The sequence below is a fragment of the Mugil cephalus genome, chromosome 3 (genome assembly GCF_022458985.1).
Source record: "Mugil cephalus isolate CIBA_MC_2020 chromosome 3, CIBA_Mcephalus_1.1, whole genome shotgun sequence".
Taxonomy (NCBI): Eukaryota; Metazoa; Chordata; class Actinopteri; order Mugiliformes; family Mugilidae; genus Mugil; species Mugil cephalus.
This window is the reverse complement of record NC_061772.1, coordinates 7,603,191-7,620,603: the sequence shown is the minus strand read 5'-3', so window position 1 is coordinate 7,620,603 and position 17,413 is coordinate 7,603,191. Positions and strand designations below refer to the sequence as shown.

General features: G+C 40.2%; 2 protein-coding genes across 2 annotated transcripts in view; one reads left to right on the top strand and one right to left on the bottom strand.

Moving 5' to 3' along the window:
- Positions 1–1,015: 1,015 nt before the first annotated feature.
- Positions 1,016–8,771, bottom strand: hnf4b (hepatic nuclear factor 4, beta). Its single transcript, XM_047579835.1, has 10 exons — positions 8,463–8,771; positions 7,048–7,219; positions 6,045–6,139; positions 4,302–4,408; positions 3,618–3,773; positions 3,442–3,529; positions 3,201–3,353; positions 1,887–2,144; positions 1,672–1,755; positions 1,016–1,321 (listed from the first exon to the last, which is right to left on the bottom strand). The coding sequence occupies exons 1-10, from the start codon at positions 8,605–8,607 to the stop codon at positions 1,278–1,280; spliced, it is 1,302 nt and encodes a 433-aa protein (XP_047435791.1). The 5' UTR covers positions 8,608–8,771; the 3' UTR covers positions 1,016–1,277.
- A 3,592-nt stretch (positions 8,772–12,363) lies between these two features.
- zfhx3b (zinc finger homeobox 3b) overlaps positions 12,364–17,413 on the top strand; it is a 316,707-nt gene continuing 311,657 nt past the window's right edge. The window contains exon 1 of the mRNA XM_047580259.1: positions 12,364–12,730. The gene's annotated coding sequence lies outside the window, so the exon portion shown is untranslated. The remainder of the gene's footprint in view (positions 12,731–17,413) is intronic.

Below are 17,413 nucleotides of genomic sequence, written 5' to 3'. Positions count from 1 at the left end.
ACTTGGCAGTAAAGTAGATTCTGATTCTGAAACAGTACTAGCAGTCAATAGGAAAGCAGGAAAAAGAGGGAGAAGGGTTTCGTCAGGCTGAGCACGCTTATGTCATCAAGTGGAGTGCTTGCAGCTTCATCATGTCAGAACATCACAACAATAACCGTAACCCTATCATCAAGGACTCCACAGAAAGTGTATCCATCAGATCATGTGGATTGTTTGTTTTTTTATATGGGGCCTTAGTCAGATATCGTACTAAGTAAAAGCAGCAACATCAGAATTTGGAAACATTTTCTTACAGGTGAACGTCCTACATTCCAAACGTTAAAAAACGTTTTGTTTTTTCATGTAACACTGCTCTACTGACATTACTGATGCACTGACAGCATTTTATTGGTTGATAATTGGTTAATAATTAGTTTTACTGAGTTTTACTCATGTAGTTTATTTCATACCATAGTAGGTTTCCAATCTAATGTGAAGAAGCTACAGCTGTTGGTAAATATAGTGGAGTGAAAAGTGCAATACTGTCAGTAGAAAATAAAATTGAAGTTGAAGTAATTTGGTATTTGTTGGTAAGTAAGTCCACCACGGTTTGTCTTCAAGCAAAGTGTCCAAAATAAATACGTGGTGATGATCCTTTTATAAACCCTAGTTGTCTTTTTCACTTTCATCTTTAAAATATGAGTAGAGCATCATTGGAATAATTAACTGCAATTGGCCAACACGTGTTTCAGTGCAGGCTTTTTGCGCCCTCTGCTGGCGAACATTGGCCCCTACGCTTTAGCCATTATTATGCAGATAATGTTCCACTTAAAAAATATCCAAGTTCCATTTTAACTTATCAGACCTTTTCTTACAGTATCGTGGCTTTTAAAGAGAAATAGAAGTGTGTGTGTTAACTCAGTTATATACTTACATTTTCTTGCACTCTTTCCATATTTATCTTTTCATTTCTCTTATTTTGTATCTTTACAATGTGCTAGAAATCCCAACGTAGACTGATTCAAGTGCTCCGACATAACATAAAATTCAACATTTTATTCAACACTGACTGGACAGACAACTTGTTTTCTCTTTTCCCTGTAGTATACAAATAACGATGTGAATGAAAATAATACTGCATTTGTGTCTGAAGTTTCATTTTATCTCTGTCAGGCTCATAATACTCCTTCAACCCCTTGCTTAAATTGTTGTCGCTTATTGAATTGTTTGTCGGTGTGTGGACAGGTGTTTCTGGTATGTCGTGGGCACGCTGGCAGGTTTCTCCGTGTCTGTACACCTCAGTGCCAGTCTGTGTGGGCAGCAGGGAATCCACTTGTAAGAGCTGTGTGAGACAGAGAGACATATCTCTGATATACAGCCTTGGCATTTCACGTATCAGGTGACATTGTAAAACTGCATAAATAAAAATGTACAAATGGCAGGTTAACTCTACTTAGTTTAGAACCACCACAACTCAGACACCATTGCCGCTCTTTTGCACAGACATGTGTGTTTAATACAGTCTCATATGTATTACCAGTCTTCCATTCGCGCTGCTCTCACTGCTGCTATAACTTGTTGATTTTGCTGTTGTCTTATATGGACTTGATAAGACCAGTGAATGGAATAACAGCATTTATGGTGTTAAGAAGTCAAAGACTGTGTGTGTCAGCGTGATTTGTGGGTGCTCACATGTTGAAACGTGAGAAATCACAGACGTGAAGTTGGTCGATGAAGCTCTCAGGCCAATTTGTTGATCCTGAGTGAGATCATCGCCTGAGGGGAAGAGAGGAAACTTTGATCAGTGGTAAAGAGAACAGAGAACAGGACATCTGTATGCATATGCAACAACACATCGAAAATGTCTTGATTATGAATATACTGTATACTGTAGCGCCGGCTCCTACCTGCGCACAGTCCAGGTTCTGTTTTGGTTCCCTCCCCCAGCAGCATCTCCAGCAGCAGGCTGTCCATTCTGGCTTCACCCAGCAGCTGTGCTAAATGGAGAGTCTCCACCATCTGCCAGGCCACGCTCTGCAGGGGAGGCAGGATCAGCAGGAGCTCCCCAAACCTTCCCCGCTGCTCGCTGGTCGCTTCCTCTAGCAGGAGGTGGGCCTGGAGACGCAGATGTCGAACCACTTGGGGACTCTCTAGGCCCGGACAGTCTGCAACACAAAGGCACTGGGCGGGTAAGGAGAGGGAGCAGAGGGGAAACAAAAAGCAATCGATGCACTCGAGAAAAAAGCATTGTCCTTAAGACACAGCGAGATTTTCCTCTCAGGTGCATGAAATAAATACTAATATTTGAAAATGACTATAGTACAGCCAGTACAGAAATATCAATATGTGTGTTCCCCCTTTAGCCAATAGGGGATCTGATATAATCAAATGTAGAGTTTCCCTAGTCTGTGGCTATTCTAGCACCAGACTAGAACATTTTCTGACTTGCTCTTTATCGTGTTTGAACATTATGACCAATATTGTCCTAACGTCGTGTAGGTCTCCCTTGCGCCTCCAAAACAGTTGTGACTCATCAGAGAATGGACATGGGCCTTCTGTCCTGTGGCGTCTGATAACTGAATGTTATTAGTAGTTGACAGTTTCTTTCTGTGTTGTTGTTGGCTTGCCCTTCCTGTGTGTTCCCGCCGCTGTGATGATCTTCCCCGCCCTGATTGTTTCCACCTGTGCCTAATGTCCCCACTGTGTATATATTGTCCGTTTCTTAATCCTTTGCCAGTTTCTCCCGTCCAACTCAGTGAAACAGGCTCCCTCTCCGCCTCGTCCTGTCATAGCATTCCTTGAGCTTTTGTTATTTTCTGTGTTTATTTAACACATTTTTCCTTGGATATTTTTCCTCAAAAAGTCTTTTTTTTTTCTTTGCCTTACTCATTGTTTTTCTTATCGTGTTTTTGCCTCTTGAAGAATGACTTTTAGTTCTTCTTAGGAATAAAGACTGAGTGAATTCGAATGTCTTTGGGTTGTTCATTTGGGCTCAAGAATTATAGTTTGGGATCTGGTGAATTTGGAGGCCAGTTCAACACTTTGTGCAGTTTTTGATGTTGTCTGAGTTGTTCCTGTGTCAGGCTGCATCCTGCTGGGGATGGCTGATACCGTCAAGGAGTGTCATCGCTATGGGGTGGTGTGAGTGTGAGTTCTTCTATGTCCAGTAGCAGAACAGAAATCACAGCGCACGGTTACCCTCACGGACCGGATCCACTGACCTGGGGCGAAGAATACGATGCTTCTGAGGCAAGCGAACTCTTTGTCTGAGATGTCCAGCTCTCTGAGAGGTTTGACCAGCTCCTCTTGGATTCTGAAAGCCACTCTGGTCACCTCTATCTCTGCACCACTCATGGGGATCACAAAGTCATTACCTGCGCAATAGACACACACAACCATTCACATAGTGCAAAGATTACTGTTGATACATGCGATGCTTGAAGTACAAACAGAAAGCCCCACCAAGAAGAATGATGTGGTTGTAAGGTAGCGAGCGTCTGGCTGCCCCTAGAATAAGATGCTCTGCAGAGTGGGTTCGCAGCAGTGTTACCTGCAAACAGACGCACGAGACGCACAAAAGTTTAGTTCTTAATGCCAGTAATATGGAAATTTCCCGAGGTCTTTACAGCTTTTCCTACCCTGTCATCTATGGGGAGGCTACAGAACTCTGGTATGTGTTTCGCCCATTCCACCAGCAGGAGGAGTTGCTGCTTCATGGACTCAAACACGTCCCCCACGCGGGCTGTCTTCTTGGTGTTGATGTCGGGACTCGCAGGTGAGAGCAGCGCTGGGAACTGAGAGCGACAGAGTATAATGCCAGTTCACAGAATGCTCAGGTGACGCTGCAACGTGGAAATGAACCTCAGGTAAGGTACGTGAGTATGTGTGTGACGGGGGAAGCTAAATGTGGAGATGGGGAAGGTGACTGCGCTGCTAGGTGTGTGAGTGCTTTGGCACTTGAAGAGCTGTGAAAGCTAAAGCAAGGCAAAGCAGGCTTTTTTCTTTTTTAGATTAGTTCAACATGATGCTTGATGGAGACCTCAAGATGAAAGTACATTTCTATGTCATACTACAGTAGGTAGCTCATTTTCCAGTTATCTGCCTTCTTTTTACATGTAAAAGCACATATCTGGTCGTTAGCACACCCTAGTGGTCCAATGAACAGGCCTTGATTACATATATTACTTTAAAATAAACTAAATATGAGTTTGTCTCATTTTTTTCCATTTCCAATGTTTCATTTGACTGGAACACGTGAAACAAAATGTCCTTTTCCGTCACACCACGTTGCATCTGTCACATTATAGCAGCGGCGCATTTACCTGTTGCACACTGGCCTCTGCCCGCAGCAGCACGCTGATGCACAGAGTGCCCACTGTCTGTCCTTTGGCTCTGTGAGTGTTGATGCAGTCTCTCTCATTCTGAACAGCTGGGCGTTAAAGAGAGGAAACAACCATCAGCTTCTTGGCTTCTCCAGGCATCACTCCCGCACATTTATTTTGTTTTTAAACTCACCTAGGCAGCAAACACGTCCCGAAAGAAACAACCTACTCTTTGCCTCCACAAAGTCCCTCTATCCTCTGTGACATTGAAGTTGCTGTATTAGGTATTAAACGTGCAAACTGTTGCCTACTTAGGAAATGTGCTAGAAATGAGATAAATGTCTTATTATTCATTTATTTTTTATTCCAGTAGTCTCTTTAAGTCTCCTTTTGTTTGCGTATTTAAGTGTGGATCTAAAGAAGGCTGGGGCAAATGAAACGTCATAACCTATGATTTGAAAAGTTTTTCATTTAAATGTTGTCTATTGAAAGTATAAATACTTTGACTAAAAGGAAAAGGAAAAAACAGAAATCTGAATACCGGAAGTAACTTTAACAGTATTTCTCTCAACTTTTTTCTTCTTTCTCTCGGCTTCGTCCATCCACTCAGAGTTCACATCCGACAGGAAAAAGCTGGTAGTTCAGTCACGGAGAAGATGAGAAATATTGGCGAAACTTTGATGAATGTTGAAATAAAGCTGTAGAAGGTTATGCTTTAATCTAGCCAAGCAGAACTTGATTTGATATATTTTGATTTGACATTCTGTTGGCGACTGCCGCTTCTAAAAATTTGCCGCCGGCCCTTAAAGTAGACGTCTGAATGCCAGATTATGTTGAGTAGAGGAGATGTCATTACATGTTGATGACCCGCCTGCAAGAGTCATTGGAAACAAAGCAATCTGGACGGTTCCAGCATGGCTCGACAAAGTCAGACAACACGGCCAAGTGTCAGAGTAATCAGTCATCAGAGGTGTCCTCTCAGCAGCCAATCAGGAGCACATTAATCAAACTAGAGCAGTGGAAGCAGCAGCAGGGTCCCTCTGTGCTTCCCTGACATGGTCCTGCATGACAATGCCCCAAATTAATCTTCAGTGGAACATCGGTTAAGTCTAGAGTTGCAGTAAACAGTTACACAGTGTGCTCAGAGGTCAAATATTAAATGTATGTCAGAGGCATGTTTGAAGCTGTGTCTGTCGTGTTTCTGCTTGTGCCAAAATTGTGATTTCATTTCAGACTGCTGCTACAACATGCTATGCAAATGAGGCACATTAGTGGAGTAAACATTTAAATTTGTACCCCTGGCCTTCACTTCAGAGGTTTGGGAGCAACTTCTCTCCAGAAAAAAAAAATGCAAAGCAAATATTTGCCCAGGCTCAGGCATGTTAATTATTCATGTGTGGAGACTAGACTCCTCCGACTGCATCCCTCTCTCCCTGCTATTCTGTGGGAGTCAATGAAAGATAAAACTTGCTGCATACGCAGTGCACATAAACATGCATATAAAATGAATAGTGACGTGCAAAACGTTCTTCTAGTTGTCCTTACTTATCTCCTTGTTTTCTTCCTCTAAGTAGATATGACATGTTTTAAATACTAATCATGAAAAGCAGATTTAGATGTCTTGTGTATATATATAGATATATATGTACCATTTATGGAGGTTGTTGCATTTTATTTACATTTTTTAATTTAGGCCCTGAAGGCAAACTGTTTTAAATAAAACGAGTGGATATTTGCTCTGACCTTCTTTTCTCATTCCAGCCTTGAAGCACTTTCGTAGTCTGCAGTAGCGGCACTGGTTCCTTTTGTCTTTGTCCACAACACACTGCCTGTTGAACCTGGAAAGAAAAGAATCATGTGTAAGCACACATCCTGCACTGTAAATTCTTTTAAAAGCTGTTCTGCAACTACAGCAGATGAGTTCTCTGAATCCCCATTGCACTTATATTACACTGTCGAACTCAAATTGAACCCAGTTGATGGAGCAGAAACACGGATATATTTACATTTTATTCTGCACACGTTTCTTTCCCAAAACCAACTTGACCACAGACAATCAGAGATTCACGTGTGTAATGCTAGTACTGGCTATATTAGCCAGTACTAGCATGCAAAGCATTATGTGTCTAAACCAAGCAGAGATGAGGAGCAGGCCACAGAGATCTATGTTCCCCAGATCTACCCCTAAATTTTCACTTTCCATTAATGTCATTTTCATTGTCTAATCTGTAGTCTGCAAACAGACTATGTGTTATGTCATCGAGTGGCATCACATGTGATCATTTATCACACGTTGATCGTTTCCCTCTGTAGCCGCGAAAGGCTTTGTGCAATGTTCGTTAGGTTCCCAAGACTTGTAAACAGAGCTGGATGTGGGGAATTAGTGGAGCTCTCCTTTAATATTTACCACATGTCAAATCTTCTGAGGTTTAGTCACTGATTGCCCTCACACTTAGACTTGACAGAATCTGTCGCCTGCAACACACATCTCAACTCATCAGCTGCTCATGAGGCCATGCAGCTGTATCTCCTCCTTTCTTACTGAATATACCATTCCTACGTATATCTCGCCCTACTGTGTGGTAACTCTAGCACCACAAAATGACTTCTTCAACTGGAACCTGTTCAAAGATCTCAACACCCATCTTAGTGCTGTCCATGTGTCACAAAGAGCTTGTTGTGAAATAAATAAAACATTCTTGCATAAGAATATGTTGTACTGAGCGGGATGCATGGCAGAGCTCACCTGCAGTTGTATGTGTGGTTGTTGCGAATGCTCCTCCTGAAGAAGCCCTTGCAGCCGTCGCAGCTGGATGCACCGTAGTGTTTTCCTGTGGCTCTGTCTGCGCATATGGAACACGGAGTCTTACCTCCATCGCACTGGGGCAGAGACAAGGTGGGTGCCGACACTGTGGCGTCTGCCAAAAGTCAGTAGCACAGGAGGACATTTAGTGTAGGCGTTTAAATTGTAAGCGTGTGGGATTCTCCACCAAGACTTTGATTTTAGCCTTAATTTTAACATCCATTTTGTTAAGGACAAAGACTTTAGTCAACAGAGACGCATAACTCGACTTCTGTGAAAAAAAAACTTCTGCTGCGATGTCGCAGGAGGGTGCTGATTATAAATTTCTAACCTAATCAGAATTGTGTGTGAACTGTTTCACAGGCCTGTCAGGAAGGGTGAGATGATGATGAAAGCAGGTTGTAGACAGAGATATCACTGGTCCGTGAGTGCCATGGACCTCAGAGGAGCGCTGCTAGTTATTACTCAAGAGGAAGGGGAAATTCTCCATTTAATTAATGTAGTTAGAGGTCAGCAGCAAACCAAAGTCCACTTCTCTCCTCTGGCACATTTTTACACTGGGCACTCGGTCTCCCTCCATGCTGCTCTACCCTGCCAGTGTTTTTTGTTTTGTTTTGTTTTTTTGTTTTTTTTCCCGCAGGATTCTTTCTTTAAAAGCGCTGACCCTCAAATACACGCTCTTGGTACAGTGTTTCTGCAGCGACGCACGCACTGTACAGACCCCAGGCTATAATGCCTGTAAATTGCATACTTCGTTTAGGCAGATGAGGCAACTAGGGATTTCGATTTAACAAGGAAAATGCTTTTCTGTGGTCAAAGATCAGTTAGATTGAATTAAGAGATTAGAATACATTTGCCTCGCAGTTATCTGGATTCGAGGAGCAGCCTGGTGGTAAAGCCTCTTCATTTAAACCAGCGAGGAAAGGGCCTGATTCAGCTCAACAGAGGCCTAATTAGAATGGAGACAGAGGGCGAAGGAAGATTATGATGGAAATTTGATCGGAATGGGAACTGATTTAGACCTGGAATTACTCGCTGAACCACACACGCAAATAAATTAATTTGAAGCTCTTATCAGTATTCTTTTTTACCTGAAATAAAATAAAAATCATTATTGGTTTCTAGGTGCTCCATTTGATATTATTACAAGGCCAGTTGGATTTTGGACCTCTTAAAAGAACCAATCAGTAGATTAGTTCAGTAATAACAAAATATTAGTTGCAGCCAAGTTGATTAAATTAAAATGAGAATAATCATCCCTTGGAGCCCAGCGTTACTCCCGCATGCATCTCTCAGTGACAGCTGATAACAGTCAGAAGGCCTCACATTGATTAGGCTGAAGCTGTTCATCCTCATACCTGTTTGTAGTGGTATCAGCATGATGTCGTTTAAATGTTCCACATCTGTGCTGCAATCAGTGTACTCCAGCTTAAGAATGGCCCCGGTAAGCTTCATGGCTCTGACGTAGCTCCAAGGCTTTGGCAGGCAAAGCTCCAACAGCATCGGCTGTAACTTCCAGATCACACATTCAACTCGACTCCCATTTGCCACAATCCCTCTCCTTCTGCTCCTCCGTCACCGTTTCGGGCAGCTTTTGTTTTTGTTAATCTTTAAAGAGCTGATGCTACCGTTCTTGCTGAGTGTAGTTCTAGGATGGTGGTCCTCTCCGGTGACCTCCCAGTACTGAAAGTTGGCCCACTGACTGTTTACCTTTTTTTGTTATCGGTAAAGCATATAAAGGGGAAAGTTCAGAGACAGATAAACAAGACTCACTGTGTGGACCACAAATAGATAAGACCTGTGAGGGGGACCTGATGTTACAACATGTCTTGTTTTTTAATTCTATTGGGAAGATAAATGTGATAAAAACAATCAATAAAAAAGGTCCAAAGGTTGCATGCTGGGATGCGCTTTATTGAATTTAAGCGGAAATTTTCATGGTATTCTTTTACCTCGCGCAATCAATATGGCACAGAAGAGTGATGTAGCACAAACAAAGAGAGTGTTGAGGAGAGTTTGGATGGTGCCTGATCAACCTTTTGTTTTAGTTTTGAGGTAAGTGATACAATGCCGCAGGGGACACGGGTGACATTTGCTTAGTGTGAATAGACGTTTTTTCCCTTTTGTTGATAAAAAGTAATTTAGCTGCATGACCTTTGCACATAAGCATGGCATCATATCTTTGGTGTTATTGATCAGCACCACTAGATATAAAGCTAATCTGTACTTCATTAATTCAGATAAAACAAGCATGCAGAATTTGTATGACTGTCTGGAGAAATCACTGCTGAGACTCCTGAAACATCATCATATCATCCGGAAAATCACACAACACACATGGGATGTTATTCCATACAATATAATGCATCTCTGTGAAATCTGTAATTTTTCTGGGACAACTTGAAGTTGGTTTGAATCATTCTCTGTGGTGAAAAGGGGAAAACAAGTCGCATCTCTGTGACTTACCTGAAACAGACAATCCTATGCCTTGAGACTCTGAATGTGATTTCAAATACAGACATACACCTTAAATTTCAGGTTTACATATGAGTGTTTTGAAAAAGTGAAAGACAGGGATAAAGGTGAACATGGTCACAATTTTTTTTTTTTTTTTTTTTTTTCCACAAATTATAACAAATCATATGTCAGACCACATATGAGCTTCCCCAGTACTGATATCCATCATACTTTGGTGTAATGGGATTTCCTGGGTGAGTAGCACTCCTTCCTTCAATGTCATGCTAGGCCGCAGGTCAGACCTCCCCTGACAGTGGCTCATGCTCAAGCTTTGTTTAGGTGATTGATAGATAATAAAAAGTCGTAAGAGAGCTGCAGAATAGGGTTTCTGTGGGCCATGAGATTACATCAGAAAAGGATTAAAAATGATACATGAATATTGATTGTCTCTTGTCTATCTGAAAATATCAACCAAAGATTAAATTTGATACCATGACAAATATTACATATTACAGATATTACAGCTGTAGAAAATTTAATTGAAGGTTGTTTTTTTTTTCTTTTAAATTAATATAACATTGATCAGTTACTACAAAATGCTTTACATTAATTTTTGTCCACCTGTATATGTCAGGTACCTGCAGTTATCCAGAAGGCAGTTTATGAGCGAGTTATCTGTCCACTAGGGGGAGACAAAGTACACTACATCTGCAAATCTGAGTTTATGCAGGAGCCAAAGATTGATCAAACTCTGCAACGTTCAGTTATAAAACACAACATATACACACATAACATTAAATGATATAGTTGATTATGTTTTCCTTGACACCAATGGCTTTAATAGAATTTTAAAATGTCACAACAGTTTGTTTTGAGTCAGCATGCAGTAGGCAATGTTAGTTGATGTTAATTAATTAAATACATTCAGTTATGATTTCTTGAATGTCTTGAATCGAATATGGTTTGCTTTTAAACATTCCTCTCAGGGTGCCCTCTCATTTAATGCCCCACAGCGTATCTTTTCATTTGTTTGGTTCACATTTCATCATGTAACTTCTTCTTTAACATGTTTACACATGTATCTTAGATGACATTTTGTTTTCTATAATTAACACACGCAGTACCATATGCAACAAGTTGAAATAGTGCAGCAGCGCAGCATCCTTAAGTATTGATATGATATGGTAAGACTAATGATGTTTTGCCAACCTTACATAAAACTCTAATGTGATAAAAAATGGATAAAAATAATAATATGTAGGGAACGAACAGCCTTGGTAATGAGTATTTTTCTTGTTATCCTTGAGGTTAAACTTAATATATTAGTATTAACACTGGAAAAAGTACAATAACATTGCGTTTTCAGTTTGTTTTGTAAAAATTCAATATTAAAGCCTGAAATGTGTGCAAACAGCAAAGTTACAGCATTAGCTGTCTTGGGGACTGATCACAGAATGCAAGTCTTAAAGGCAGAAGCATGCACATTGAGACTAAGGCCGTTATAAACACAGAGCAAACTCCATTGTCAAGTAATTTATCACACCTCAGATGAAAAGAATTCAGTCTCTTCTCAGGGCCTCTCCCCTGCCCTGATACTGCGTGTCTGTCAATCTCTCAGCTCTGATCAAGTCCAAGTCTGGCCCTCATTCTCATGAATAATTTATCTTTTCCAGAATTACAGCAGAAATAAAACACAGGAGTGCTTCACAACTGACACAGGGTGGAAAACACTAAATGATTGAAATAAAATATTCTGGAAATAGTTGGTCTTTAGATAACAGCATTTTCTGTGGAGCGGTTCTCCAGTCCAAACAAAGTCTGACACATTTGTCTTGGTGAATTTGATTAATATTGCAAGATCTCAAATCTCCACCTGAATACCAATGTAATGATAAACCTTCAAAGATTATTCTGATGCGCGGCACAAAAAATAGAAAGAAACCACCGCCTTTGGAGCTTCATTCAAAAAAAAAAGGGGGGGGGGGGGGTAAAACAACGCAGCAAAAATTGGTCATAAAAGCATGGTAAGCCCATGATTTAGTGGGGCGATAAAGAGTGGAAAGGTGGCCATTCATCATGGAGGCTAGCTCACCGGGAGAGAGCCTGTCATAGCACCACCAGGTCTGGGAGGCATTTGGAGAGGAAGAAAGAGCCTCCAGTTGCCCCTGCAACCTGTTTGTTTCAATGGCTTTTCCAGATGGACACTTATAGACCTCAGATGGGTGAGGAGAGCTTTGTCTTTGCTGCATCCGAAACTCTTTTGTTACAGATGCGTTGAGGGATGGATGTTGTTACCTGAAAGGAAGAGAATGAAATTTTAGAAGAGCTGCAGAACCACATGATAGGAAGGAAAAAGTGTATCTACTAAAGGAGAAGACAAACAAAAACAAGTAATTTTAATATATATATATTTGTTAAAAGCTGAAACCACCTACATTTCTTTAATGACACAGATGCTTCTAGTTTAACAGAAAACTATACACTTTAATAACTCTCATACATTTCTTTGTGTTACAGTCGGACTGATCTTTGCTATTTAAGTCCAACATCCAACTTAATATTAATTGATGAGAAACACATTCTGTGCTCTTACATTACATTTCAGTGATACTCACTGAACCAGCAATGCATGGTGTCTATTGTAGCAGAAAGATTTTATTACACTGGGAAAAGAACACAAAGAGATTTAGTCACCAACATTTATGATAGAATAACGCAATTTCCCCATGTGTGTAAACAAGTGATTTGTTTTTTTTGTATCTATTGGTATTGCTGCTTGGCTGATTCGATTCAACAACTCTGTAGTTCTCTGGTAATGGCTATAATATAATATTTAGTTTTACATTTTAGAGTTTTGCACTGATCATTCAAAGTCACAGGTGGAAGCTGTTCAGGGGGAAAAGAGCAAAAATTATGACACCAAAACAAAACACATTTATCAGATTAATTATTTATTTATGCACATATTTACTTATTTACCTTACATGAAGACGCTGACGTTTTTTCGTGCTCGGTGAAAGACGTCACTTCCGGCTGTCATCTTGGGCGTGATACGCAAATCGAATTTGAAAAAGAAAAAAAAAAAAAAAAAAGTCGTGTCGTCGAGAGGACCGAAAACGTTGGTTTGGTCGGTTGGAAAATGTTGAGAAAACATGTTTTCAAGACACCAGTAAGTACTGCCAAAACACCTTCAGAGTTGAGCTAAAATCTGAAAACGAATGGTGTTAAACGTTAACTAGCTAGTTCAAGAAGAGTGAAGACTTTTAGCAAGGCAGCATGTAGTACTAACAACAAAATAAGTAGTACTTGAGTCAGAAAAGCCAGAGTGGTAAGTGAACCAGATGCTCATTACACGGCCACAAACAATGGGCAACACTGCATCTGTTAATGCTGCACTGTTGCATAATTACTCAGTTAATTTTGACTAACCTGTGGGCTTTTTTTTTCTGTCACCTAGTGGTCTAAAAGGGGTCAGTGCAGCTTTTATCGCTTATCAAAGTGTTCACAAATGAAGCTATCACGTTAAAAACAACAACAAATGGCTCAGTTGCACTGAAGGGACGTTATGAAGCCCATATTCAGACAGAGTGCTTTGAGAAAAGGTCCTTTGGTTATGATTGATGTAATTCTCTGGACTGTGCTGTTTCAGAGATTTTTGAGAACAACAAAAGATCAAGATTATTTTATTTCAGCAAACAGCTGAACCGTTTTAGTTTTATTTAAAACACATGGATGGTATGTCCTTATTTTGGTGGTCTCTGTCAGCTCATAATTACACTAACTCGCCAGTTCTTTAGGTACACTAGTGAAACTAATGCATTCTGATGGAACAGTGTAACACACACACATATATGTGTTGCTGTTATTTGGCTTAGCCCACTGGCGTGGGGTTTTTAAATAATGAATGTGTGTATGTACAACAATACAATACAGTTTATAAATCCTATAACCTTCGTGAAGCAAAGTGACTCTTTCATTCTTGATTTCCGTAACACTATTTTAGAAAATGACAGAGATGACTGTGAGAAGCCCAGTGTCAGTGATACGATAGAGTTAGATTAGTAGGGAAGCAAGTTTTTTTTACTCGATCTGCCATAGTGTGAATTAAGCAGATTGAACGTATGTTTTGAACCCTCTGAAGTCCTGGAGCTTACTGAGTGAATGTGGTCCGATGTTCACTCGTTTTCCCCGGTTACCTCTTTGTCCTGTCCAAAAACAGGCCTCCTTTTTGTTTATCTGTTTTATTTACATAGTACAGTCTGCACAGACTAAACTTAATAGCTAGCTACCATAGCAAGTGCATTTACTCTGTGGTGTCAGTCAGTTCTTTTATTTTTTGCCCTGCTATCTGTAGTGTAAACAATCATAGCTACGCTGTCTATCTCATTGTACTGTCTTAACTGTCTCCTATGTCTTTGCATGATCTGTCGCCCAAGCGCCTCATGTAGTAATCTATTAGTTCTATATTGGCCTTTCTTGCTTCTGTGTAGATTTATGTGGCATCCCAGTCATGGAGGAACCTTGTTCTTATTTTGCTTTGTACTGTATCTTCTATATATTGTTGAAATGGCTAGTGAAAGTAAAACCTGTATGGATCCAATCTAAACACAGAAGAATACATTATCCAAATGAATATCAACCTAACAAAGAACAATACTCGGTTAAATGTCTCTTTGGCTCAGCAGTGAAACAAGTTGCCGACATCAAAGCCCAGTGTTTCAGTCCACTTTCAGTGCTGTCATGGTGATTCTGCTTTTCCGTGATATCTTTTAAAGGTCCTGGTGTCACTATGACCTTGAATGTCTTGAAGTGCTATTGATTAAGTAAGGTAAGATGTGGTGAGCGCAGACTACTGCTCACAGAAGTTTGAGATAATGGCATAAATGAAGAAATCTCTGCCTCTTTTCTTGTCAGAATTAATAAAGCCTTAGTGTTGCTTTCTAAAGGTGGTTTCATATGTCACCCGTCTGTTTTAAAGACTTTCCTAGTTGCAAATAGGAACCGTAACAAACTGAAAACGTGTCAGGCCTTTGTGTGTCAGGGTTAAGAGCAGTTTTAAGCTGTGTGCTTTTTCTAAGGTATCATCAATGGAGAAAAGGTCATACAATCTATTTGATTGTGGTTGAATCTGGGTATTTTATTCCTGATTTCTTTTTTTTTGTTTCACTGTCTTTGTCTATAACTGCAAATAAAAGAAAAACAAAAGCGGGTTCTGTGATGAATGATTTAAAAACTCCCTTTTCCAAGGTCCTCTGTGAACCAGCATTTTAATTAAAACCACTTGTTCCCAAGCCTGTATTTAATGTTTCCCATTAGTCACATTTGAGGGATTACAGACAGCACCAATGGAAGTCAAAGATTAAATAGAAAATGCAGATGTGTGAACAGCATGGCTTGTTTTATAGCTATCGCAGCTTTTTAGTAATTTGGAAGAATTAACTGGCATTGACAAGTTTCCCCAAGTTCACTTACAAATAAAGTTGCCGTTATGATGAAAAAGAAAAAGCTGGACAGGGTTTCTTGGTAAGTCAGCTTGGAAGATTTCTCAAAAATATTATATCCCTTTCAATCACTTTATCAGCACTACCCAATAAAATTTCAAACAGATGACTATCAGCTAATCCATTTCCTAAATTATTTTGCATTGTAATGAAAGATGGAATGATCTTCTTTGACCATGAAATTGGAACAAAATATAACAAAATGACACTTTATATAGAGAGTCATTGTGATGATACAGGCAGATGAATCCGAGATAGCATTTGATTTCTTCATGGGGTTTGTGAAGAACTTTCATGTGAGATAGGGATACAAATAATAAGGGCCCTGCTTTCAGGTTTTCTTGGGTTGTCTCTCCAGTCAGTTGTTAGCAACCCTTCGTAGACGGTTAGTGCTCCTGTCATTCAAGCCTCGCAAAGCTTCATCTGTAGATGTTCTCAAATGTCTCAGGACAGAAAAAAAAGCAGGAAAAGACTGGATAGCCCCTGCCCCTTCCTCATTTCCTCGTGCCCTCTGCTCAAATATCATACCCACACATGGTGGACCTGGCAGAGTGTTAGTGTTTTTGAAGAGCTTGCTTTCATTAGGTGGTGCATGTGCCTTAAGTGTGTGTGTTTTAAATATGTGCTCTCTGTTTGATCTTGCGGAGAAGTTTTTTTGAGATTCAGCATTTAAAATGAAGCGATGATTGTTATTCAAGCAGGGCATAAGATGCCGGAGATAAAAGCGTTGCATGTTGAAGGCTGGACAAGAGTTCATTTTTATACTATATCTAGCACGAGGAAGGGAAAGCGATGATCGGTAATGAGTTCAGCCGCTGGCCCGCTATGATTATTAAGAATTGTTTCAGATAACAACGCCGTGTGTGAATTATATCGCAGCACTGGCATTTGCAGTCACATCTTTGCTTTCCCGCTCTCTTTCTGGTGGGGAATTAGCTCCCTGTCAACTCACCAGCAGAGTTTCAGAGAGGAGGGAAGAGAGAGAAGGAAGGGAGAGAGAAACAGGAAGACAACTGACTGTGCAAGGGTTTTCAGAAGCAGGTATGAAAGTAAATTTTGTTTTTGCTTTTCGAGATTTTGACATGTTTATGGGGTATTATTGCTGTAGGAGCGGAGCATTTAATGTTATTTGCAGAAAGCACACATTGTTCGCATCAAGCATACAAAAGCTGAAGGCAGATCCATGTGAACATGACCTCACAGTTGAAGAGCCAAACTGCATGAGGCAAATGGGATTCGGCGTTTGTAAGCCCCACAATTAATAGAAAAAACAGGTTATGAGAATGGGGGGGGAAAAAATTCAGGGACGTTTTGTGTTAAGGAGCTCAAGGCACACAGTGGTGAATTGGAGAAACATGTTATCTTGAAATTGCGTCGTCTATTAAAATGCACAGCAGTAAGTGCAGAGAGAAAATGGATAGACTTTACTAAGTTGTGTGTATAGATGATCAAATATCTAACTCTTATCCCTGCGGGGCTCCCTAAAGATATCTTAGGAGAAACTGCCTGCATCATCAAATTATCTTGAATCGCATTACCTTCAGCACATGCTAGATTTTTGTTCTTTCTTTCCTTTTTTTTTTTTTCCTTGCAGAAGGAGCATTTTCAAAACATTTAAAAGTCAAATGTCAGAAAACAAAACTAGACTCATGCAAAAATTAAAGAGACACTTCATGGATAACCATCGGCCGATTATATATATGACAGATTATTCCAATCTGTTCAAATGATAGGTTATACAATATCTGTGTGACCATTATGATGGAACGCTAGATGCGTTGTCCTGCCTACATAAATGTAACCACTGACTCTTGGGGCTGAGTCAGAAGAAAATGTGGTGTGCTTTTAACTCTGCTCAGCCAAATGTGAAATAAATAAAAAGAAGGGGAAAATGGCTGCTCTCCTGGCTGTACCCTTGGTCCCTTGCTCTTTGTTAAAACCATATCTCTGCTGCTCCATTGCCCCCAGCTACATTAAATCCCATTAAATTCACCTTCATTAAAGCAGTCCTCTCTACTCCTTGCAGCAGCCCTGGTGCGGGCCTCTCAAGGACAGAGCTGTAATGAGGGTGGACTGGATTTAACCTTGAAGAGTACAGGTTTTCATTTCCAAATCAATAACTTATGGTTCAAAACTGCCACTAGATCCAGGCTATAATTTTCAAGCATTAATTGTGTGGATTATGTTTCTCCAGCAGTGAGAAGGTATTTAGCTTTAAGCTGCAGTGTAGATATTACATTTAATCATTTTTTTTTCTTTTCTTCTTTTTTTTTAAACAATATGAATTGGCAGCTTGCACATTTTCTATATCAGTGGGGTTTTGTGTGCATGTGTATACTTTGCTGCACAGA

Bases quoted from the DNA above. Each gene is read 5' to 3' on its own strand.
- hnf4b (XM_047579835.1), bottom strand. From the start codon at position 8,607: ATGCTGTTGGAGCTTTGCCTGCCAAAGCCTTGGAGCTACGTCAGAGCC. The intron at 3,530-3,617 runs GTAGGAAAAGCT...GTCTGTTTGCAG, and splicing joins GCCTCCCCATAGATGACAGG to GTAACACTGCTGCGAACCCA. The intron at 1,322-1,671 runs GTGAGCACCCAC...TGTCTCACACAG, and splicing joins GATTTCTCACGTTTCAACAT to CTCTTACAAGTGGATTCCCT.